The sequence below is a fragment of the Xenopus tropicalis genome, chromosome 2 (genome assembly GCF_000004195.4).
Source record: "Xenopus tropicalis strain Nigerian chromosome 2, UCB_Xtro_10.0, whole genome shotgun sequence".
NCBI classification, from domain to species: Eukaryota; Metazoa; Chordata; class Amphibia; order Anura; family Pipidae; genus Xenopus; species Xenopus tropicalis.
In genome coordinates, this window is record NC_030678.2 from 97,722,769 (window position 1) to 97,750,194 (window position 27,426).

Sequence of the window (27,426 nt, forward strand, 5' to 3'; positions counted from 1 at the left end):
TCTGTGGATACACCTACAAAGCTGGGCTCTGTAATACAGAAACCTGTATGGCATTTCTGTTACAAATGGCCTTCTACAGTATTTAAACAAACAAATATTTATTTTTAACTGATTTGCCTTTTATCTGTAATAGAGAACAGAAATTTCACATTGCAAGCCATGGTCAAGCCAGATTTTATTACCCAAACCTGGCCAACAGACACTACAAAAATGGTTAGTTTGCTCGATGTTTGGAGCCCACCTGCAGAAACTCATATGTGGCGTATTTTTGGTTTAAACCTACCTGATCTGCTGATAATCCACAGGAAAAATCCACTTGAATAAAGACCAGTGTTGGTCTGAAACATTGCTAGTGCCCAGGTCAGAACCCTTAGTTCAATAAAGGCTTTTAAGAAGATATTGCCTAGGTGGTGCTGTCTATTCAAAGAATACTGGACAAACAGAAGGATGTAGCCATTATGCCACTTGCACCAAAAATCAAGTTTATTGTCTCAAAGGTGCTGATCAAAAATTTTCTGTTATAATGCACAGGGAAACCTATGTATTACTAAAAGTTGTATTTTTAAGGGGCAGATTTATCCATTATTTATTTTGAAGATCATTGATCAAGGCAGGGGTTAAGTCCTATTCCATATTAGGTCTAATAGTATATTTTAAAAACATTCAGACAAAATAGTCCCAATTACAATTTGTCAAGGGAAAAAAAGAGACACACAAACGAAAATCAAATTTTTGCATTTGCTTTTAATGAGGCTGAAAATCTTGACTGTTTTAATAAACCATCAGCACACATGCATAGTGGATTTTGGCATGGAAACACTTAAGTATGCATTTTGCACTGAAATCCTCTGTGTGTGTGTGCAGTGACTGATCCTGTGCATGTCAGTGCACACATATTTAAGTAAAACAGCTGACAGGCTTTCTCCAGAGAAGAAACAAAGCCAGAAGTCTAAGAATTAACCTTGGTTATGGTCCCTCAGGGGCGCTGTTGCCATGAGGCAAGTTGAGAAACTGGCTCTGCCAGGGGCAGCAAAAAGCTGTTCCTAGTAACTTGAAGAGCTGAAATTTTGGCTCTTCTAGTGCAGAGAGTGCAATATCCCACCCCCTTTCGACGGCATCCCCTAGGCCTCCTCAGGGTGGGAATGAAACACCCCTAGTGTCCCCATTATATTTGTTTAGCAATTTCCTGCACTGTCACCATTATTAACATGAAGACCCAAATAAGTATACATGAACTACAAGAAAGCAAATAACATTTAAAGTTTTTATTTTGAAAAATAAAATACAAAAAGTCATTAAAATTGTAAATGTACATGATTTTCTTAAAATTATGACCCCCGCAGTTTCTTTGGAAAATGTTATTAAATAATTAAAAAGAAATCTTTTTTTTCCACAATCAATTCTTTAGTGATCTTCTACTACCTCTTAGGACTATTTCAGTTATGTTACCTCCTTGTTCTTATAAAACCCCTAATAATTCTTCCAAGCACAATTTCAAGGATTGTTAAATTGAAGATGCGTGGCACTGTACAGCACTGCACAGCAGCGCCTGATGTATAAGCAGAGCCTCTATAAATTCTCACTATATGCAAAATAACTGGAAGCCACTGATGGGCAATTATTCTTAATCAAAATAATCCCCAGTTTGATGCTTCTAAAAAATAATTATGTTTCAGTTATTTGAGAATTGTTATAGTCTCTGCTGTTATCTGTGTAATATTAATAAATAAAAATAGAATTTTATCCTTATTTATATGCAATCAGTTCCTCAGGAAAACCCATAAATGCATTATACTGGAAAATGTATTCTACTAGAATTCTGGTTACATACATTTTTAACACAGTCTCATACTGTGCTTCTGTATAACTGCCATAAGTAACTCAGCACACAATTTTTATTTTCTAATAGAAGTTGATTGTTTCATAGCTCAGCCTTACACTGCTATGGTTGGTGACTGAGTGAATAGTATACTGGTTTTAGGTGAATAATGCTGAGTAGATTAATAAGTACTGCAGGTCAGTATTTAGCTACATAGTCACTGCTGGTGAAAACTGTTATTTACTGTGTGTGTGTCTGATATATACATCTGTTCACAGCCTCACAAGAGCTAGATATATATATATATATATATATCTCCACACATCTTAAAAGTGTATTTGAATCCAATTATTTGCAGTTCTGAAACAGAGATTTCTTAAGTACTGCAAACCTATACCTGATAGGCCTCTGGGAGAGAAGAGATAAACAAAGACTGCACAACATTTTTACAGATAGTTATTATTAAAATGTACAAAGAGACAAAACACAGCTGGTAAATACAGTACTACACCACTGCAAGGGGATGGGTGGTTCCAGCCACTGAGAAGTGCCTTTACTCATACAGGTGACTCCATATTAATTGGGGAGACATAGCATGATGCAGGATAGAGATGTCCGACTGTGCACCATTCACCACTTGCAGCAAAGAAATTGCACCATGTGTCTGTCACAAGGGCCAAATGGTCTGTACTGTAAAAAAAATATAAAACAAAATGTTGAAATTGAATCACACCGATATGATTTATATTTCTCTCTAAAAATAGGCATATTTTATCAAGGAGGGGCTGTTGCATCACTAGTATGCTGAATCTATTCATACCTATGAGATTAAACAAGAGTTGAGATCCTGGTTCTGAACATGGATAAGCTTATGGCATACGAGGTAGCATGACTAAGTAGTGGTGTCCAAAACCCATAGCCTTAAAGGAAAAGGAAATCTATACTCCCAGAAAGAATAGTTAACCAACAAAAAAAACAGTGCTGTGACCACTTCCTGTGGGAGACTGAAGCGACACTCCCATCTTTCATTTCGCTCTGGATTCTGATTTGTGAGGTTGTCTATGCAGCTCTCATATAATGACAGTTTTAGGTGGTAACATGCTTTCAAAACATCTTTCTTTCTGCATCATTTCACATTTTGAGGGAGGATGAATATTATAACTGAATATGAACTTAATATAAAATGTCTCCTTTAAGTGGCCTATTAATGAATCTTACCAAAATGAAATATATATCACTAAATATTGCCCTTTTAAATCTTTTAGCTTGATTACCTCAAGCCAGCATTTTGTGATGAGCTGTGAGCACCCTCAGAAATCACCTGACAGTAAATAATTCTGTCCAGCCTAATAAGTAGCACTCTACCCAAACAAAAACAAAAAGCTTAGAAATGAAAGAAACTATAATTCTCAGGAACTTCCCTATACACATTCATTAAAAAATTATTTATTTATAAGTGCATCTGTCTCTCCCAGCCAAGACCATTCCCATAATGCATTGCATGATTCTCCAATTCTTCTTCTTCACAAATTGTTGGAAAAGAAGCTTAGGCTGTGACATTGAACACTGTGACATTGTTTTAATGGTGCAGATAGTCAGGACAAGCAGTGCAAAGCACTTACATTTACAAACAAGATTTACTGACATTTTTAAATTATCATATATTAGAACATTCCTTGAAAACACTTTTTTTTCTTCTCTCTTTAAACTGACATTAAACACTGTCCCGCAACATGAACTTTGTTACCTTAGTGGAAGAGTCGGCAATGCTACTCCACAGCTGCAGTCTGCAAAAGAGGAGACGTATTTTAATTACAATGCAAGCGGTATATAGTTTAGAAATGGCTATAACAAAGTGAATATGTCCGTAGCTTTGGTTGTTATTAAAGGCTGAAAGTTGCAGTGCAGTTAACGCTGGTGTTCCATAAGTGAGCCAACAGCAAAACTTACAAGCAGTTGTGGTAATTAAAAGCATGCAAACTTGTCTTATGTTTCCACAGGAAAATATAAGATTGTTCTGTACGAATACCTTTCACTTACTTAAATTCTAGCCAGTCTTAGTGGTGGACATCATTGCATTTAAAATAGAAGTTGTATTAGAAGTTCTAAAATAAATTAGCTGTAAGCCAAAGTGTTTCCGGTCCAACCTGAAAGTCAGTCCCCAACCCTTTTAGGGTGATGTCCCACAGGGTGGAATATGGTGGCAGTCAAAAAAAAACAAAAAAAACTCTCACCACCTGTCACCACTTCCCATATAAATGTATGGGAAGCACTGTGCCTGAATCACTTGTATTGGTGACAGGTATACAGGCAGGGGTGTTCTGTCAGCCCCTGGTTTCTGCCTGATGACAGTGCCCACCAAAGGTCTGACATGCTAGAGCTTGTGAAACCCTTATGGATAAAGGGAATAATTAACATCCCATTCTAAAATATCTTATATAATTGTAAGTTGGCTAAAATGCTATTTTAGATTCTGGAATTTATTGCAAGAATTGCCAAGGAGAAAAAAAAACACATTTCATCCAATGAAATTAGTTCCTTCTAGTAATAAAATATGCAAGCTTTATTCCAAGAAAATTGACTTCTGAATTGTTGAAGTGAAATAGCACCACGTCCCAGCAGTTTCCTTCAATATGTGCTTTAAATACAGCTATGGAAATAATGCTCAACCTACATCATTTTTAGCAGATACACATTTCATATTTCCTGAACAAAGCATATGCAAATAGCAATTTACCCCCATATGTAATAAAAAGCACCAAGTTAGCCCAGGAGCAGTAACCCATAGAAACCAATAAGATGTTTGCTTTTAAACAGGTGACCAGTAAATTCTACCTGCTGATTGACTGCTATAGGTTACTGGTCCTCTGCAAACTTAGTGCATTATATTATATAACTCTTCTCTGATTAAAGATATGTTATGCAGTTATGTAGAAGCATGCAGAAAGCCAATGGCAGAGTGAATGGTTAGGTTTTTTTGTAACAGAATACATTCCACATATATATCAAAGGGAAAGTATACTCATAGGGGCAGATTTATCATAATGTGATAAAACTCACCCACGTTCTGTTCATTTCTATGGGATTTTTAGAAGTGTATTTATCAATGGATAAAAGTTAGAACTTAACATTTGATAAATATGCTTCTAAAAATCCCATAGGAATGAATAGCATGTGGGTGAGTTTTTATGTACTAAGCTTTAAACTCACAATTTGATAAATCTGCCCCATAGTGTTCAGCCTAATAATATCTTACAAGCAAAATTATTGGAACGGAATAAAATGCCCTCTTCTGGTTTATTTTTTTTTTTTTTTTTTTTTTTTAAATAACACTGGAGCTTATGAATTTTCATATTTATAATGCTGACCACACCAATATTGAGGTTTATAAAGCCCTGAATGATACATTGCAATTAGGTTAAAATATTCTGCTTTTGTCTGACCTGCCAAATAAAATCCACTATGGCTATAAAACTACATTGATACAACATATTTTCATCAGTGCTGAGTAGCTAGTGCTCTTCTTTGTGCGCTACAGTAAATTATATGTAGTGTGAATGGTAGGTGGAAGCAAACCACAGGAAAGAGCTAGGTGCTGTTGGGCAGGTAGAGCAGAAAATGTTTGTTTTAGAAGCTTTTTAGTATAACTGGTCATATAATTACTTAGAAGAATAATAAACATTGCACATTAAATGTGTATGTGCAGGTATGTGTCTGTATAAATTATGGTTACTACAATTTTAAAGCAGGTAAGTGGGTTACCAATGCATCATTAAGTTTGTTCTGACTAAACCTCTAATTGTTCCCCTCTGTATGTCAAATGCCATGGAACTATGGACTAACATTTATTTATACTAGGTGCTTCAGAAGTCTTCAGTCTAATAAAATAATCATATCATTTCATTTTTTTCAATGACAAAAACCAGTACTGTCTTGTGAACACCAGTCACACTTTGTGCCACAGGACCTTAACGATCCCTGGCATCCATAGGATTTATAATATATTCTAGGTAAATTCCACTACGGTTCAAGCATAGTTAAATCTTTGATATGCCCATCTCAAGTTTGACATTCTGAGTATACTTTTCCTTAACAAAGGATTCTCAATTTTAAAAAAAATAATTATCCATGCACATATATATTCTTGCCTCAGGGATTTCCTTCCTTTGTCTTCTTTGGCTAAAATGGAAGAAATGGATTTTATATATATATATTTATATATCAACACATATAAATATATACAAAACAGTATCTTTCTCTTAAAAGGGCATGGTAAAGCAAAAATACACCTTTTTACCTATAATTGAGCATGGCCTATATATATATATATGCACAATTTTCATTTCTTAATTAAGACTTATTTTTTGCTTTGAGCAACAAGATTTAATTAAACTATGGATATACATTATGTAAAGCAGTGTGAAGGCACTGTAGGAACATTTTGTTATTCTCTGAAAATCAGAACATAATTATGCAAATCCAACATAATTTCTTGTTTTTTGCCAGCATTATAAATACTATAAAACAGGGCTCTTCAGCTGGTGGCCCTCTTAGGTAGTTTTATGTTCCACAGTATTCTCAAGAGCTCCACCAACTTATTTGTATGGCTTGATCATTTTAATATAATCTTGCCCTTGCCCTTGCAGTGGGGTGAACATTGTAATTCAGAAAACCGTTCCAGGCCAGTGCTTCTATATTTTGAACTGCACGTGCGGTGTAATTGTGTGAAATCCTACACAGGAACAGTATAAATCTGAATTTGTGCAGCCAAAAGGGCAGAAGATGGTGGCGTGGCAGGTGAGGAGATTTGTCGTCTGCAGTAAATGTGCATATCCACAGCCAACACATGTCCCATATATGCCTTCCCTTCCAGAAAGCTTCAGATCCCTTCTAGTAAATCACATTAGGGGACCTGTCACCAAGGCTGTATAATAAAAGTCCTTTAAAAAAAAATGTATTAATTAAATTATCCATACCTGATATAAATGTATTTAAAAATCACAGCTCAGATTTTTAATAACAATTACTTTAACTTTCCATTCAGCAATTCCTGAAGACCCAGATGGCAAATGCATAAGATTCTGGGGTGATACAAAGCTTTTTGATAACAGAGTTCACAAAATGGTGCCAGCCTACTTGCTGTGACTGTGAACTGAAAAGAAAAGGGACCCCTTTAGACGAGATGATGGAATATGCAAAGGGACAAATTCTTCTAGGATTAAGCTGGATTGCTATGAATAATGTGTTTTACTTGCGGCACTCTGAAGCTTTCTGAAGAGGATGGCATTTTTAGGAGATTTCTCCTTGTGTGCCAGCGCTACTGACAACAAAAAGTATACTTTTCTTTACTGTATACCAAGACCACATAGTCTAAGCAGCATCACTTAGGTGTAAACCAACCTCAATAAAAAAGTGTAGCACTCTGAGCATATTTAAAAACTGTGTAAAACACATCATAACATGCAGTTTATATCACAATTCTAACACCATGGCATGCTCTATAAAATGAGGCTCAGCTATAAAGATTTTTAATAATTTTATGAGGCGCAGAGTGTAAAATTCTGTTGTAAACATTGGTTTTAGCTTAAAAAAAGAAACACATAAAAGAAAATGTTGCCAACCTCTATTTATAAAGTACCTCAGCACCTGTCACACTAAAAAAGAACTTGCAATGCAAGTCATAAAGTCTGTGTAATTGTCATCTGCAACTAAATCATGTGTTTTCAGTGTAGTATCAATCCCTAAAGATCTAGTCATAAAATCTGTGTACCTTTTAGAATATCTCCTGCCCCTCTTTGTTCCTAAATCTACACCCAAGCTTTGGGTGGGAAACTGAAACAACTTAAACTAGCTAAGTATTCATTTGATGAAAGTTAGCCTTGTAAAACTGAGAATGGTTTTAGACCAGGTAAATATTACAATGTTTTTGATATTTTTAAAATATGTTCAATGGCTATCAATGGCTAAGCATCAGTGATAAGTTCAGATAAATTATACACTACCTGAGGTACCTCTTTCAGGAAATCTGGTAGCTGAAATTCACCTTTATAAACCTTAAAAAACAGGATTGTGACAATATTTGTTTTGATTGTAAGACAACAGTGAGGTAACAGACAGGGGTGGAGAGAGTAGGAGAACAAAGGAGAAAAGGAAGGTTGCATATTTATTTATATAAAAACAAAGGGCCAAGGTTCTACCATATGAAGTAATATCAAAATAGCAATTATAAATTGCTATTTATAATTAAAATTATAAATAATTTCTTACAAAAGCAGACCTTTCAGTGAAAAACGATCAACATGACCTATAGGGAACTTTTAGTGTTTTTTAGTGTCAGTATCACTTTAAAGTATGGTGATCAAAATTAAGCAATAATTATTTTAATAACAATTTGACAGCTTTAACATAACTATACATAATCATGAAGCAGGAAGGTCCAGCCTGTTAAGCTACAACCTGAAATGGGGTGCTCTTTGCGAATATTGAATAAAATGTAATCGGTAATATAAACGTACCCTTCTTGTATTGTCAAGAACCTTCTGATCTGGCTTTCCATAGTTGGGTGGGTTTGCATATGGGTCATAACCCAGTTTAGCTAACATTGGTGCAATGACAGGCATATCTCTTAATACATCTGCCGGTATTTTTCCAACCCATTTTGACAAAGCTTCAACATTTACAGGCTTGATAACTTGGTCAGTGGATCTTTCAACTCTAAAAAGAAAAATGGGCAATTAATAAAAGCAATGCACAAGACCAAACTTTTAAAAGATGGTGATGGAGAGTTTCAAAAGATGACCAGTAAAACAAACTTTTGACTTTTAGTTTACTGCACATGGGATGACCTCTAACATAGAGAACACTGAAGAAATAATCTATAAACCCGAGTTGCTCTTGATTTGAAGAAGGCAGCTACTTAATGGGATTGTGTCATCTCTGCTATAGCAACTGCCTACAAGGCTTCGGATCACTTTGCTCACACTGGTGAGTATAGTTCCAATACAGGTCACTTTTTAGTGGAAGCTACTGCAAAAGAATAATTACAATCACCCCTACTGTATAGAATATTATTGTAATTGCTTCCATTTTATAGTTATGGACACTGCATATGACATTCAATTCACACACAGTGAGTAGAGTATCTATGCACGTCACTTCTTACTGAAAGCTGTGTGTAATGCAGCTACTAGCCCTTTGCAGGTGACTGACACCAGCTGTAAGCAGCAGTCAAGAGTATTATGAAAAGAGTTAAGTACTATTAGGCATTACTTGGCCTCAAGCCCACTCTCCACAGCCCCGTCACCAACCACCTGCCCCACTGCTCCTGGGCCTGCACATTGTGTGCCACAGAACAAACCCTCCTTGACAATCCTCCTTGAAGACCCTACCTAATGTTTCTCTTCTGCCTACCCCTTGTTCCAAAAAATCATTGTTACAAACAAGTAAAAAACATTTTTCAATATTTTTATTGTTTTTGCAACAATACAAAGAAAAATGCTTACCATACATACTAGTTCAGTAATTTTACATTACAAGGACTATGGCAAACGTGGGCTTCACATCATGGTGCTGTTCTGAGCCCCAAAATGCTTACATCTGAAAATCACTGTACCAAAATTTTCATGCCTTTCTCATTCAAGTTAATGCGAGCTGCAGGAAAAGGTTTTCAGAGCTTTTTAGCTGGTCAAAGTGTATATGGTTTAGAAGTTTCATGCTGTTTTTTAGGAGCATACATGTGCCATTTAGCTTATGTGTCTTCACAGCAATTTGAAACAACATAATATGATTACCTATGAAATAGATATTCTGAAAAATTTTAAATTCATCCATTAACTTCTCAAGGGTTGTGATTTAAATTTTCTTAAGTTCGTTTTTTATAAACAATAAAATAATGGCAGTTCTTGTGGATATGCCACAGTTTATATATGCTTATCGATCGCATACATGCACACAATAATTTATATCAAATTACCAAGCAGATTTATGGCCACATAAAAGCAGCATAAGCTGAGGAGAGTACTTATTGAACTTCACTGTGATTTCTAATATTTAAAAATGAAATAAAGTGATATATTAAAATTGACATGTATTACACTGAAACCTATGAATTGTTCTTGCTTTTTTTAAAAGTTACATATAAACAATTTATTATTTTGCTTATAAAATGATAAACAAAAATTCATATTGCGATACATTAGTATTTTTAGATCTTCTTTTATTAAGACATTCCATATATTTTTTTAGGTATTTAACACAGTAAGTGGTGTGGCTTATAACATCTCTACAGTGTCTACATTTAGGGGCACATTTACCTATCCACGAACGCTCCGAGCGTTCATTCGATCGGTTCAATTGTATTTTCCGCGACTTTTTCAACGCTTGTGCGACTTTTTCGTATTTTTAGCGCAAAGAAAGGATCGGTTTTGCCGCTGTTTACAATCGTTCGGTACAAAAATTTTGTGACTTTCGGATCACCAATACTATATATCGTGATACGATTCTTTCGTAAGCATTTTCATGATATTTGCGATCTTTTCGTTTCCAATCCGAATTTTTCCCATTCGGGATTCGAACTCGTGTTTTGATAAATCTGCCCCCTACAGTCAGATCTTTGATCTATGGCACATGGATTATGTGGCAACATGTAGCAATTGAGATTAAATACTACTATAGACAGTTTTTCAAGCACTATAGGGGTTGGCGTAATTCAAATGTTGCTTGATAAAGCTGTTGTTTTTGAAATCCTCCAATGTTGCCTTAAACTTAACATGGCGTTGCTAGGCCATGTCCTCTATGATTTTTTCTGCAGGCTGTAAAAAGGGTTCAATGTCTCTGCTTGTTAGTCATCTGTTCAAGAGCTAGCAAAGGTATGACAGATCTTTGGCAGTTTTTCTTTTGTTGCTGTAAACATCAAAGAAACAAATCTGAGTGGAGGATGACATTTTTTTTTTGAAACAGCCTCATCAACCCTCTTTGCTCTTGCTTTTCAGATTTCAAATAGGGCTGGCACAGCTTTGGTGCACATCTAGGACCATATTTGTTATGGTCACCACACAAACAGAACCACATAGCCATGTTTGGCTGTACAAAAAAAAAAAACTTTCATATGTAAAGAAAATGTTGTAGTCTGATTAATGTTTGGATATGTTTTGTTGTTAAATAATGTATTCAGAAACTCAGAAAGGTTTTGTTTAGATGGATTTAAATTATTGATGCAGGTTTAGTTCTGTCTCATTAAGAAGATAAAATGAAATACAGTATTAGTCTTTAGATACTGTGGTCACTTTCAGTCTACCTGGGATTTCATTTAGGAAAAACTATATAGTCTTCATATGCTTCATCAGGAAAACAAATATACTACTAACACACATTGTAATACTAATGTCACATTTGATGTTTCCTTTTACAGCAGAGAGAAAGCCAAAACCACTCAATTTCACTGCGCATGAAGACAATGACAGGAATGGCATCTGCCTGTCACTGCACATAAAAGGTGGATTTTTAGTTAAAAAAAATAGATGAAAAATCTTAGCGTCATGCTAGCCAAAAGTTGTGCCTTTATGACACCATTATTGTTTATTGGTCCGGTCAGTGTAACTGCACTTTCCTCTGAATAAACATTTTCCCAGTGTCCCCATCTCTATGGGAACGACAGCATTCCAGTCCTACAACTAGGTGTCATCATGCTCCAATATCTTCTTATCTTCTGATGATTAAATACAATTCAAACCTTACATACATTATCAAATAATACAAGCTTAAAAAAACAGCCTACAACTTAATCATAAATATCAGATCTATCATATAATAAATATGTCATTAATATGTCTTTAATATTAAAGGGGTTGTTCACCTTTGTGGACCATATTTCACTATACGGCGCTGTACTTTATTTATACCTGTTTGTCTGTAATCTCATTAAAAATTGCAACAATCAGAACCTCTAAAACCTTATACTTTACTGAAAATCAGATCTTTTTGTGTCTAGATCCCTAAACCGAACAGAAAGGCAGGAGAAAATCTTGGTTCGATTGATAAGGTCACGTGGTCATATGATGACATCACTTTGCATTTACTTTCATCTGATTAGTCTAAAATTCTTGGCCACACCCCTCCACTTTACATTTGGACTTACTTAGAGTTGCAATCCAAGCTGCAGTCAAAAGCTTTTGTTATGGGCAGGTTATGTGGGCAAATATCGAAACAATGCAGTTAGAGTAACTATGCGATTCAAACAGTGGGTCAAACATTTTTATTTATTGCAGGCAGGCTTGACAGTCCTACATATATCCTGCAGCCTCTCGGACCACCAATGATTATTTATTTATCCAAATCATTGCCTGGATCGGAAAGGTTTTATAAGATGATTGTGCCACATTTATGCCTGCCTAGCCTGCCTGTAATAGAAAACTTTTGACTGCAGCTCGGATTCTCTATGTGCAACACCATACGGCTCAGCTCTGCATTTAAAGGTTAAAGGTTTTCTATTACAGGCAGGATAGGCAGGCAGAAACTGCGGCACAATTAAGTTTAGTCTGGAAATGTGACCGTTGTCCCTAAGCCCCTCTGACCATCAATAATTATTAGCACTGCAATTGTAGGGAGGCTTAACACAGAACAGCCAATGGGAACACAAAATGCAAATTAAGGCAGAAGTAACCCACACACACAGAATGCTGTGATGCTTAGAATGCTCACACACTACATTAAGTTAACTAGCTGTGCACTGCTGGAATGAAATACTGAAGGGGTCTGTAAAAACACAGACAAAGTGAATCATTATCTTTGGAGGTGATTATCTTACAATCTAAAGAAAACTGGAAATGCATATATATTTGAAATATGAATCAATTTACATTGTTAACTGAATGGAAGTTTTTTGTGAAGGTGAACAACCCATGATAACTAATATTTAAAACATAAATCTTTTTGGGCATTCCTCACTACATAGACTATTTTCCCCTAGTATGCCTTATGCTAAAGCAAAACTTTTTGGACTTTTTCTCCCTTTCCGAGTTTCAAGTTCAAAATGTGTTACGGTCTGTTAAAACTTATACAATACTGTCATAAAAGTGTATATAAATGTAGAATGTAAGGTGTGTGGAAGTTACTGGTGTTGCACGGGCCAGCTTAAAGAAGGTAGATTGTGCAGTGCTTTTCCATCAGATTGTGGGCAGGTGGCAGGCCAAATTCTTTCCATAACCCAACCGTTCTCACCACGGCAGCTCCCTTTAAATCTGCCTTGTTATGGCTGGCACTCATTTATATACTCATGCCTGCCCCTCCCTGTGGCACAAGTGACATTACCAAGGGATGGGGAGGTGTTGGTATATAAGCAAGGATGACATGCCAGGTCGAGTGGATTGGAAGCGGATGGCTTTGAGTCAAGAACGGGTGGGGAATCTTTTGTAAGTCACCTTTACATTACAGCTTTTCAAATCACTAATTACTCAGTCTGCTTACCTTACTAAAGTTAGATAAAGGTTATTTGTTGCTATGGTGTCCAACTTGGGCTATTATATTTTTTATAGATAGTGCCAACCAGGAGCATTTCTGGAAGATGCTGTCCCTTTACCTGCATTGTGATTACCTCTTTCAAATGGAAGCAGGTCTAGGGGGTGCCACATCATTACAGCAGAAAGTGCAATTGTGGGTTTTTTTTGGCATTAAACAGAAACTGGCAGGCTTTTAATGCCCCTTTTAGCCTGACATACACTGCTGCCTGAGGCAGCCTCATAGCTGGAGCAGCCCTAGTGCCTGGTGCAGTACAAATCACAATGATCATAACATCAGCTCGCTCCACACACACAACAGTCAGTTTAGCAATGGCCATTACTCGGGTCTAGAGGGGCAAATTAAACAAAACAGCAGTCAAATTGTTCTGGTTGAGAACATATATAAAATAACATACTTTTTCATCCACGAGCATCAGACTGTAAGCCATGCTGCTATATTATACAAATTACAAACCCACCACAATATCTAAATGCATGCTTTTATTGTATAGAAGCCTGAGTAAATACTTACTTAGATAATGATACACCGCCTACTTTGCCAATCATGTCTTCATGATGCAACACAGCATCACTCCATGGTATATGAAGAAACTTTAGAAGAGTTCTCATCCAGCGTTCTGGATGCAAAACCAGTTGTTCATAATGTACTAACATGCACTTGTCATAACCCACTTCCATGCATTGATTATACATGGTTTCAATAGCACGATTCCACTTTGTCAAGCAATCTCGGTAACTATTCAGATCAAATCCAGCTATGGTGACTTTCCTTGAAATCATGGAATGTACAGAGGCACGTCCATCCCTTACCATCAGAAGAAATTTGGCATTGGGGAATATTTTGGCTAAATAAGTTAATGACTTTAAAGCAAATGGATCTTTATTACAAAGATAAGGGGCTGGTTCTCCATGTTTCACTATGATTTCCAATAAAAATGCCTGCATGGCTGAATCTAGCACTTCGTCCGTAACACCTGCTTCATCTAACCTTATTTTTTCCTTGCTTGATCGTGCCCACATTTGTTTGACTGCCAAAATGCGAGGGATAACCCTTGTTTCTTCTCCACAACGCACCTCTGGGTGGGCATCCAGCATGGCACGCATTAGTGTTGTTCCACTCCTAGGCACTCCTCCAATAAATATCAATGGCATGTCCTTATCATATGTAATGCTAGAATTTCCTTTGATATCAGTTCTTAATGTTGTCTTTGCAATCTCAGTTTTAACAGGCTGACTGCGTTCCTCTATGCGATGATGACACTCCATTGCATGCTGCCCTAAATAGAATACAGTCACTGAACTTATAACAAGACAGGCCAGGAGCAGGTTTTGCTTTAGTTTTCCAATCATCTTGAAAAAGTACTTCTTAATGAAGCTGATGGCAATGATAAAGTTTTCCTTAAAATGCCATGCTGAAAAATCTCTACCCCAAGGACGTCTCTGGCACCTGCAAAAGAATTGAATTTTAGTTATTTAACAAATCAAAATAAACAAAGGATTATTATTAGGTTCAAATAAAAGAACCAAACACAGAATGCACTCCAAAATTTTTGGTATACGACCTAGTAACAAAAATGCTTTGACTTTGGATCTTTCTGAGTAAAGGATCTTTCTGTAAAGCAGAACACGGTGCTTGAAATCTGATAACATACATTTGAAACACAGAACTGTTTATTTAAACAATACACCATATAAAAGTTTTCTTTATACCAGATTCTACCACCAATACTACCTATATCTGACAAACAACAAATAAGAATAAGACATTTAGGAGTATATTTATCATGCTGTGTAAAAAGTGGAGTGAAGCATTACTGGTGATGCTGCCCAGAGCAACCAATCAGCAATTAGATTTCAACAGTCAGAAAACCAAATCAAAGCATCAGATTGGCTGCTATGAGTAACATCACCGGTAATGTTTTACTCCACTTTTTACACAGCATGGTAAATATACCCCTTAAGGTCAAGGATTATTAATAAGGAAAAAGAGAAACTAGAAGAAGAATAGTATTATTGTACTTGGTGAGAGCAACAAAGAAAATAAGTATTTAAGACATTTCTGTAATATATCCTGTGAATGAAAAATACTGGAACACATACATAATGTTCTTACCAATGTTCACTAAGCCTGATAGGACTTGTGAATGAATATAACAAATCTTGACCAATTCACTGTAAACAGACTGCTGCTGTTGGATTTTAAAATTTTATGGAAGTGGACATAACAGTAATTGACAAGGAGAAGCAACAGTGAGTCAGCTATCTGTTCACTGTGAAAGCGTTTACATTTTTATGTCACAAAACAAGCTAGCAGCGCTGCAATTCAACTCAATTCTATTATCTTGGAGTGACGCACACTCTGTATTTATAGATTCTGTCAATGGAAGAACAGAAGGTCAAAGAGATTCAAATTACGGAAAGTAATAGTTGAGTCAGATCATGGTTTTAAATAATAAAAAATAAAAGTGAACATGCTTATTTTAACTAGTCATATAGGTACTTCAATATAAATTAATATAAAAACATATCTTAGCATTATACCAGGCAGTGAAAGATTCTGATATTCACAAAACCTATAACAGGCAGCTACAGCTTTTTTTAATTGCAGATACTTAACAATCAGACAATAAAGAGTGATGTAACAATGACCCAAGCTGGTAGTATATACATATGTAAACCCATTTGTTTTTGTTTTTTAAAATACCAAGCATTCTTAGCTTTTCTCTGACTTAAACTGATAATGGTATAAACAACTAAGAATGCAAAAAATCTTGCATAATAACTTGCCCAAATACTAAACCATTTCCAAACTCTACTTTGTATATTTAAATTTTATTAGTATCTAAAAAAATATCTTCTGAATAAAAATTTAACTTTCATGGTTCAAAGCTTTACATTTTCAAGACAAATTCTGCAAAAACTGCTAGGATTAGACCAAATCATGAACTCAGCAGTGCAAATTGCTTAAATTAATAATATACTGCTGTGTGCCTCTCAAGGCAACATTGGACGACTTCTGGAAATTGTAGAGGCGCGCATGCCATCCCACCAGGGCAGGAGGGCTGCCTGTGTTAGGAACTCCCAGAGGAGCTGGGGGTGCCACCTGCCACTGCGAAGGAGCAGAGGGAGTCGCGACCAGATAATTGAGTGCTGAGAGGACTCAGCAAGGCTTAATGTGAAGCCTGACTGTTCCAGAGTGCGGAACCAACCCTGGGAGGTGAGAGCCCTGAAGAAGGGACCAATCACATCCATGAACTGTATGTTGAGGAACGGTGTGCCTTTAAGCTGTATGTGGGGAAGAATTCACCCAAATAAACCTGTGTTTTGCCTGAAGACATGGTGTCCCTGTCTCTATGCTCCAGATCCTCTGCATGCCTGCCTACCATTGCTAATTTCCCCAAAATTATGTGTACAGGCAGTCAGCATGTCACAATAAATATAAAAATATGTTCAGATTATACTCCTTAAAAAAAAAAAACATACTATGTAAGTATAATTCAAAGTAAAGTACAAAAGCAAACAGATATATTTAATGAAGGAAACATAGTAATGCAAGCCTTCAGAGCATAAAAGCCTTTCTTTCAACTTTTACAAAGGTCACTAGTATCTTTTTCATAAGAAAGAAACTCAAGGTACCTTTTAATAAAGCAAGCTCTGTCCTTTTTACTCTATTCAGAAAATACCCTGTATTTATCTACGCTACATAAGGACAATGACATACTAAGTGCTTTTTGTGCTAAAAACACTGTATCCTAATGCGGTAACTGTACAAGCTATGTAAAATGTATTTTCCTACTATAATAATTTGTAAATTGCCCACAAATTCGCTAAATTTGATAATTTTTTTCAAATCATGCTCACTTACGGGAAGATTTATCAAGTTTAGAATTTAATGCATAAAAACTCACCCATGTTCTATTCATTCCTATGGGATTTTTAGAAGTGTATTTATCAATGGGTGAACGTTAGAATTCATATACGCGTATACGCTAGATATTCAATACGCTTCTTAAAATCCCATAGGAATGAATAGAAATCAAATTTTGATGAATCTACTCCTTAGTTTCACAATTAGAAAAGATACATGACATGAATTACTGTTGCAAAGATTTATTAAATATGTTTACAGAATCTGAACAAAACGCCAGACTTGTTCAAAATAAGTACATATGTTGTACTGAAGAAAGAATCAAAGAAACAATCCTAAATGGCAGAAACCTTGGCTATGTGATGTTAAAAGTAAATATAAAACCAGACTTCATAAACCATAAAACTTCAAAAGACTCTCACGTGATGAACAATCTTGTCTTGCAACAGTAAGCACCATAAGAAAACTAATTCATAATTTTTACCTTTCTTTCTGCTTTAATATTTTTTTGCCACACAGTACCACCAGCTGTCACCTATATAATATGGCTACTTTGAAAAAATATGTCGCCAAAAACCAGAGGTCCTCTGATTTCAACCATTATCTATATACAGGATAGTAAGACATTTTGTACATTAGAGCAATGGCACACGGGGAGATTAGTCACCCGCGGTTAAATCTCAGCTACAGTAGGAGACTAAGCTCCCTAAAATTCCCTCCCACCAGTAATAAAGTAAATCACCAGTTGAAAAGTACACACACTGTTTTCTGAAGTCGCTTAAAATTTCCTGCACAGAGATTGCCCTTAAGCTACTAAGAATGCCCTCACCTTTAAACAACACTAACTTTAATATGATTCAATAAAAATTTTACTGCTTCTTTATACATTTTACACAAGGACTACAACTACCTGAAACTTAACTGCTGCATTCCAAGGTTAGAACTCCCAAATGGTTGCCCTTTTATTGGCCACCACTGGGATGACTTACTTTTTGGCTATAGTTTAAAAGAATATATGCACAGACCAGAGCTGTAAATAATCCACTACCAACCTTAAATGCAACTGTAGAGAAATAATCTAGGGCCAGATAACGACGTTTTTTTTAAATGACAAGTTTAAAATAGAAAATAGTGATAAATATTCACCATCTATGCACAAAAAAGCATGAACAGCCATATTATTGCTAGTAGATGCCTGGAGGTCCTCTCTCAATAGCCTAGCACAGTGCTGTCCAACTGGCGGCCCCCCACCTGTCTGGCTGCTTTTATGGCTTAACTTTGTATAAGCTTTAAATGGTATCAGTACTGATCTTAACTGCCCCCCTGCATGGTTCTCACCTCAGATTCAGGCTGTAATCCCCCTATATTGTTTAAAAATGTAATCCCCTGTACTGTTCAACCCTTTTAATCTCCGCATTGTTTACCCACTACAGTGTTCACACCTCAGGCTCAGGCTGTAACACCCACCCACATTTTTCACCTGTTCACACCTCAGACATTGTATGTACTGCCTGGCCTATGCTGCCTGTGTGTAGGCAGCATAGGGTAGGCAGAGTATGGCACATAGGCAGCATAGGGCAGGGAGGGTATGGCACACACAGGCAGGGTAGGGCAGGCAGAGTATGGCACACACAGGCAGCAAAGGACAGAGAGTATGGCACACACAGGCAGCAAAGGTCAGAGAGTATGGCACACACAGGCAGCATAGGGCTGGCAGAGCATGGCACACACAGGCAGCATAGGGCAGAGTATGGCACACACAGGCAGCATAGGGCAGGCAGAGTGCTGCCTGTGTGTGCCATACTCTGCCTACCTTATGCTGCCTGTGGGAGGTGAACCTGGCAGGGGTTTGTTTTGGGAGTTTGTTAGCAGTTGGAAATAGCGATTAAATGGTCCCTAAGGTGTGTAATTATATGCTGGGGGTTGCTGTGCTATCCACAGGGGAGGCATATGGATTTAAGGGTACGTCTTAATATGACATAATATAATTCAAATATGAATGGTGGTTGATATCCCTGCAGTGAGGACGAAGCATTTGGGTTTTTGCTGCACTACCACCATTGTGCTAAAATGGGTGTGGTTTAAAGGGGGTGTGGTTTAAAGGGGGAGTGGTCAAAACTGGCTTCCATTAGAGGCCCTCCACCATGTATGAGCTAGAAATTTCATCCCTCGGCACAGCAGAAGTTGGACAGCACTGGCCTAGCACTAAAGATAACACTTTTTTTCCCAACTCATATTGCTCCTGCACTGACCATATATTACCCCTGTTTTTTATTTTATTCTGGCTATGAAACCAATATTGCTGTCATACGCTTAAAGATAGGCTCTACAGAACATAAGCAAACGCTTTTTGCCAAGGACCTGATGTTAATACTTACTAAACCATTTACGTCTCTACCAAACCTGTTTGCAATAAATTTGTCTCTCTCTCACTTTAAGATTTGAAGGTAAATTTTGCAAAGTTTTAAACATGTATTGAAATCAGTTTTTCAAAAACACAAACATATTTTTATATATTTTATTTTGACAGTTCACATGGGGCTAGTAATAATCTTCATTCTGCAGGGTGTCACAACCATGTGACCTATGCTCTGATAAATTTCAGTCACACTTAACTGCTGAGCTGCAAGTTGGAGTGATATCACCCCCCTCCCAGCAGCCGATCAGCAGAACAATGGGAAGGTAGCAAGATAACAGCTCCCAGTAGATATCAGAATATCGCTTAATAGTAAGAAATCCAAGTCTGTCTTACGACTCCTCCAGTTACATGGGAGTAGGAGAAGCAATAGGTTACAAAAGCAGTTCTAATGTGTACTCACACAAAATGCACTGAGATGGCGCCTACACACCAATATTACAACTAAAAAAAATACATTTGTTGGCTCAAAAATAAAATTTTATTTGCTATGTAAACGGTGTAATTTAGAAATAAAAAGTATACCATAAAAATCATGACAATATCCCTTTAAGAAGCCCAGATAGCAGGTAGTAAATTGAAGCTGAATTGATCAAGCCTATAGTACTAACAGCTCTACCATGGCTTATAATGCACGAAAGACCAACCTTGCTTACACCAACAAGGAAATTGCCACTTTGGGATAATGTTAGCAAGTAAAGCTAAAGTAAAATCCTCCCATTTGCCTGCTTTACTGATTTGCGGTAACCACAAATTTACTTCAGGCTTACAAGGCACAGACTTCCAAGGTGGCAAAAGCACAACCTTAAATATATGGACCAATTACTTGGACTACAGGGAAACATTGTACAAATTGGTGAGCTGTTGGTTCATGGTCCCAACTAAACTGAACAACTGCCGTTCCCTCTGCTTCAAATGCCATGGAAACAGATGTAGGATGCTCCATATATGGTGACAATGTAGGGAGATTACCAGATTATGGTCTAGAATTTATACTGAAATTGGTAAAATTATTGAGAATATTGTAACAAAAGATTAGAGTGCGCCGCAGAGGCCCCATTGAGGAGTGCCTATGAAGTGCTGAGTGCTCTGGTCAAGTTAGCAGCGATTTTAAGTGATGCCAAGTGATGGCTGATTTGATAGACTGAGTAGTTTAATCCATCTGGCGATAGTGTGTTTTAAAACCTTTGTCCCCTTGCGAGTAGACCCATAGAGTACACAACTAATCCAGCCTAAAGTGGCATCTGACCAGACCAAATCACCTATGCCACCCTCTAAATCATCAGATACACAATAAAGCAAGGAGACAGCAATGGTCTCACCCAAGAGAACATATAAATGATCCAAAGAGACTCAGAGTCAAACATCAAAAAAGTGCAAACCCTCAAATGCAACTGAGGAGCCTTATAACCAAATAACACAAATGGCAGAGTGGCTACATGATTTTTAAACAACCACCCTAACATGACAGCTTCTATAGATAAGCGAACTGTCCAACGTATACAAGACATGGTGCCTAGGCCACCCACAACTCATGCTCCTAACCCTTCAACACCACCACCAGTGGACCTTCACAAACCTTCATCGTAAGAGGAAGGACTACATAGATCTCAATCAGAAGTGGTAAATGCTCTACTGTGAGATATGATTCAATCTCGTGGTACCCAAGAAGAACAGAAATCAGGATGTTGGACACATTGCATTACATTAAGGATGTCTTTATGGAAGTAGAGCTAAGATGGTCATTGCGTATGGGGTGAGATTAGGATAGGCGCAAAATTAAAAACCGACAATTAAAACAGATGTTATGCAAGCAGTTTTGTGCAGGGAGCAGATAAGGATATCTAAAACCAGAGTTATTATGCTACAGCATACCAAAACATTTTGGGGTGTAATATATATATATATATAGTAGCAGAAGACAGTGCTTCACCATATCATTATGGTTCCTACCAGCTTTCTCTCAAGCAGCAGCACATCACTATGTGGCGCCAACGTGATATTGCACCATCTTGCCAATGAAGTAGAGGGCTCCTAACTAGGGATGCACCGAACACAGATTTTCGGGTTCGGCCAAACCCCCGAATCCATGTTAAGGAATTTGGCCGAATACCAAACCGATTCCTAATTAGCATATGCTAATTAGGATTTTGAAGAGTCAAATGTCGCAAAAAGTGCGGTGAAAACTTTTACACTTCCATGTTTATGCGGTGGTATTAACCCTTCCTTAATTTTGTGCATCATAGTGCTATTGAACTTAGCACAAGGCAATAGTAACTACGCCTTGTAAGGTGAAATTAAGTGCACTTGCAAGTGATTTCTGCTTTGTCTTGATCTACCACTTTCCTACATTTCTACTATTGCAGTATTGTTTCTAGAAAGGACCCAAGGAAAACATATACAACAGCTGTGGTCTAAAAGTTTGCATATCCATGCAAACATATGCAACATAATAGCAGGCAAAAAAAGCAAAATCTCAATGCTGATCTTGTCGTAGTTTACCAAAGAGTCAGCCTTTTGCTTTGGTTTGCTAAACAGATGATAATCTAGCTGACAGCGTGGCAGATATTTCTGAATTTTACAAAAAGCCTGTCCTTAAACAAATTATTTGTTTAGACATTCTTTCTAATGTAGCTCAGATCTGACTAAGCCCAGCTGTCACCAAATTAAACTAGAAACATTCAGAGTTCTTTAGTCTAAAAGGTCTATAAGCTTTTCAAAAATCACATGTGTTTAATTATACAGGTATAGGATCTATTATTTGGAATGCTTAAGTCCGATATAAATTCTTTAAACATTAAATAAACTGAGTAGAACTGTTTTGCCACCAATATGGATTCATGCAGCTTAGCATGTTCAAGCTTCTGTTTTAATATTACAGAGGAAAAAAAAGTCATATTTAAAAATTTGAATATTTGCTTAAAATAAACCACCCTGTTTAAATGAGTAGAATGAAGACCAGCTACTATTACAAATGAAGGAGGCCTCACAACTAGGTCAAGTTGTTATCATGGGGGACTTCAATTATCCGGACATTGACTGGAGTAATGGGGTGGCCAAGCAGAAAAAGCTAGCAGGTTTGTAAATATGCCAAATGACAACTTTTTATTTCATGCAGTTCAAGAACCTACTAGAAATGATTCTCATTTGGACCTGTTAACTAATAATGCTGAACTTATCTCTAGCATTTGCATGGGTGAGCATTTAGGGAACAGTGATCATAATATTACTCTCTATAAGGGAGTAACTAAAACACTAAGTTTTTTAGACATGCTAACCTGCTAGTAAAAAGTCATCTCTGCAATGTATTAATTGCTGTGAAAAGCCTTTCACAGTGTTAAACACAGAAGGGAAATGGAATATCTTTAAAATGTTGCTTAACAAGTATACATGTCAGTATATTCCCCTTCTAGGCAAGAAAAGACATTGCAAAGCAAAACCTTTATGGTTTGAGAACAGTGTTAGTATTGAGGTTGGTAAGAAAAAAAAGCGTGCTTTTAAAGCATTCAAGCAAGCTAAAATAGAGATGGAAAAGGGTACTGCAGCAAGGAGAAAAAAGGAATCCAAAATTATTTTTTAAAGTATGTAAATAGTAAAAAATATTAAGCAAGAAGGGATGGGAACCTTATTATCACGGGGAGCTTAGTTGGTTAATGAGAACAGGGAAAAAGCAGAAGTTATGAACTAATTTTTATCTGTCTACACAACTGAGGAACCAGCTAATTAAGGTTTCCTTTTTAACTGACCCAGTTCTAGTAATATAACTACTGATGCATGAGTCACTCAGGAAGAAATTAAAGAGACTTGAACATGTAAAGGTAAACAAAGGTCCAGGACCGGATGGTATTTATCCCAGGGTACTAAACAAGCTTAGCTCTGTGATTGCCAAACCTCTTCACTTAATTTTTCAGGATTCATTGAGGTCTGGCATGGTGCCCAGAGACTGGTGAATTGCTAATGTGGTGCCGTTATTCAAAAAGAGATTCTGTTCTCAGTCTAAAGCCTGTTAGTCTGACATCAATGGTAGGAAAGATTTTGAAGGGCTAATAATGGATAGGATACTTAAAGGAACAGTAACACCAAAAAATGAAAGAGCTTTAAAGTAATAAAAATATAATGCACTGTTGCCCTGCACTGGTAAAACTGGTGTGTTTGCTACAGTAACACTACTATAATTTATATAATAAGCTGCTGTGTAGCCACAGGGGCAGCCATTCAAGCTGGAAAAAAGGAGAAAAGGCACAGGTTACATAGCAGATAACAGATAAGCTCTGTAGAATACAATAGTGCTTTATCTGTTATCTGCTATGTGCCTGTGCCTTTTCTCCTTTGAACGGCTGCCCCCATGGCTACATAGCAGCTTATTTATATAAATTATAGTAGACTTTCTGAAGTAAACACACAACCTTTACCAGTGCAGGGCAGCAGCACATTATATTTTAGTTACTTTTATACACTTTCATTTTTTGGTGTTACTGTTCCTTTAAATACAGTACAAATCACAATACTTTGAGTTTGTTCAAGCATGGTTTAATGTGTAACAACGGGTATAGAAATGTATTCCACTAAATATCTAAAACATTCTGGATGTCAGTGTGGAACTGTCACCCAAACAGCTGAAGCTGGAAATGGGCTCCTACAATAAGACAATGATCCTTAGGGGCATATTTATCAAAGTGTGAAATTAGAGCTCACTGCAGAAAAACCCACCCACTTGGGCACATGTTACATAGCAGATAACAGATAAAACACCATTGTATTCTGCAGATCTCATCTGTTATCTGCTATGTAACCTGTGCCTTTCTTCCAGCTTGAATGGCTGCCCCCATGGTTACACAGCAGGGTATTTATATAAACTATAGTAATCTTTCTGAAGCAAACACACAACTTTTACCAGTGCACAAATATTGCAATTCCTAACAATAAATATGCAAGGTTTAAAAAAATTGCAAGCCATGTTTTATAAGACACATAGGAAGCAGGTTCCTGCATAAAGAGCAAGCAGGGTAATATATGCTTCCCTTTACAATGGCTGTGCCATACGCTCGTAAGTTTAGTTTCAAAGAGGCTATGGGAAAATTAGTCACAGAGGAATTCAGGGACAGAATAACAGATATAAGGAGTAGCAAGAGAGCAGATGTCAATGGATGATGTGAAAAGGTTGTGACCAGAGGCATTTGGAAACACAACACAAGGAAAGATATGTAGTGAGGTAGAGAGAAGTGAAGGGCTTTGTAAGCCAGCAGAAAGATTCCCTTTGCTTAATGGGTACCCATAATAAAAGTTTTACCAGGAGAGGGTCTAACAGGAGAGTTTAAAGGGAAATTATACCCTGAACATTTAAGGTCCCTTTTGCATTGAAATATACTTTTCAGGTAGCCTGTGCCATTGGAAAATGCTAAACAGAATTTTTAAATTTTTAAGTACTATATGCCACACCCTGTGTTCACACACCATCACATACGGCAGGGAAAAAAATTATTGCACATATCAACGTTTTTCTCAGTAAATATTTTTTTTATATTTACTGAGAAAACCATTGACGTGTTCAATACTTATTTTCCATTCTGTATATGCTAGTTTACATCAGCCAATGAATGGACAGAACTCTGTCCCTTACTCTCACATCTCTTGGTACAATTAAAGGAAAACAATACCCCCAGAATGAATTTTTGACCATGCCTATTTTTGCGACCACACCCCCTAAATACCACTCCCATTTTACTAAATTTGCCAGGTTATTTAAAGTTTGAACACATTTCTGGGGGTTTTGTTTTATATGTTATTACAGTTTTGCTAATGAGGGTGAAATTGCCCTATAAGCTGCGAGTCTCAGTTTCCCCCAGAGACGTCTTTAGTTTATTAGTTACAATTGTATCTAAGTGCAAGTGAAGCTTGTTAAGATTTCTAGGCTCTCTGCCAAAAGCTACTTCTTAATTAAGTTTTTATATTTTTTAGCATTCAGTGCAGAGGATCAGAGGCAAATGAGGGACTTTTCATAAGAATTTGGGACTACAGGCTAAGCTGTTAAAAGAGGGACTGTCGGAAAATTGGGATGGTTGGGAGGCATGTGTTCCGTGAGCTATTAAAGAATCTTACTAAACTATTAAATATATATATCAGTAAATATTGCCATTTTACATCTTTTTCCTTGATCCACCATTTAGTGATGGGCTGTGAGCTCCCTCAGAGATCACATGGCCAGAAATAATGCAGTTTTAACTGTTATAGGAAGAAGTGTGGAAGCAAAAGACAGAACTCTGTTCTTTAATTGGCTGATATGGCCTAGCATGTATGTGTGCTTTGGTTTGTTTGTGTGCACTGTGAATCCTTTAATCCCAGGGGGCGGCCCATAATTCTTAAAATGGCAATTTTCTATTTAGAATTACCTTATAGAACATACTATTAAAAAAGTATATTTTTATGAAAATGGTTTATTTAGTTGAAGCAGGGTTTTACATGAGCTGGTTTATTCAATATATTTTTATACAAACCTACATTGTTCGGGGACATAGTCTTCCTTTAAAGCTTTATTATTTCGGGTCATGTGATCTCAGAGGGAGCACACAGACCATCATAAAATGTTGGCTCAAGGTAAAATATGTAAAACGGCAATATTTACTGATTTTTACATATATATTACCTTGAAAAAGGTCCCAAAAGGGACCGAAACGTCGGTTGTACATGCAATTATAATACACAAGAGATTTTTTGAAACACAAAGACCCTTGGTGCTGGCTGTTTTATTTTGATTATATATATATATATATATATATATAGCACAGAATCCGTAGGGTAGGCACTCACGATTTCCAAAGGTTAAACTTGCCTGGGTGCAGTCCTCATGTATATGTACAAAAATCTTTAGAAAGTAGGCCGCTCCACACAGGACTTATGATGAATATAACAAATACTTATATATATATGCCAATTTCTTAAGATTCTTTAGTAGGCCACCTGTAGCATGATATACATTGATAAGTATTCATTCTCACCATATAGTTTTCCCTTAAGCAGTGGTGGAATTGGGGATGGGATACAGTTTCATTGTTTAGTGATATATGTTCTTCATGTAATGGCACTATTCCATTGGCTCTGCAATTAATCACAAACGTGAAACTACCAAACAATATGTTCCAAACGTAATACATTTTTACCCAAACATCTCACATAAATGGCCCCTTTTTTACCCATATGTAAGAGCTCTTAAACATTGCTTTGGTAAATATGTCCTAAGAGGCAATAACTTCCCTTTGAACAGCTCTTTCATACTTGTGTGGTGGAAAATCCTATTTCACAGCTCAACTGTTGCAAGACTTTGCCCTCTGTTGGCTTGAACTGCACAGTAATAAATAATTGGCATTGAATTTCACTTTGTAATAGACTGTGTAATACTTAAAATCCGTTCAGCGGAAAATCAGTGTCAGTGTTCAATTTTACTGCATTTGTGAAACAACCCATTTGTTGCTTTGAGACGAAGCAAAAAAAAAAAAGCTTGGCTGTCTAGCAGTGTACACCCAAGATGCATGTGTGGGTTAGAGAGAGGACCCACAACTGCACTGGAGAGGTGGCAATAACGCCAAGCAACAGAGAACCTATATATCTGTGGAATTCACATGAAAAAATAAAAATAGGCATACATATACGTATGCTGATTTTCAGTACATGACAATTCCAATTTATATCTTTGTGCCATCGGTTGGTTCGCCTTCAGGCAGGTATGGAAACTTCATCTGCTAATGCAGCATACTGGCCAGTGCATGGTGCATAGGGAGATGATCTGCAGTTCCACTTCACTGCCTGCAAT

General features: G+C 36.8%; 1 protein-coding gene across 3 annotated transcripts in view; it reads right to left on the reverse strand.

Annotated features, from left to right (window-relative positions):
* Positions 1-1,250: 1,250 nt before the first annotated feature.
* The window catches only part of tpst1 (tyrosylprotein sulfotransferase 1), a 32,457-nt gene continuing 6,281 nt past the window's right edge, over positions 1,251-27,426 (reverse strand). For 2 of the 3 annotated variants that reach the window (NM_001030469.1, XM_031896019.1), the window contains 6 exon segments: positions 1,251-2,509; positions 3,567-3,606; positions 5,968-5,998; positions 7,822-7,872; positions 8,335-8,533; positions 13,847-14,782. In NM_001030469.1, coding sequence (NP_001025640.1) covers positions 5,969-5,998; positions 7,822-7,872; positions 8,335-8,533; positions 13,847-14,685 — 1,119 coding nt within the window. In that variant the 5' untranslated portion in view covers positions 14,686-14,782 and the 3' untranslated portion in view covers positions 1,251-2,509; positions 3,567-3,606; position 5,968. 3 annotated transcript variants of the gene reach the window in all.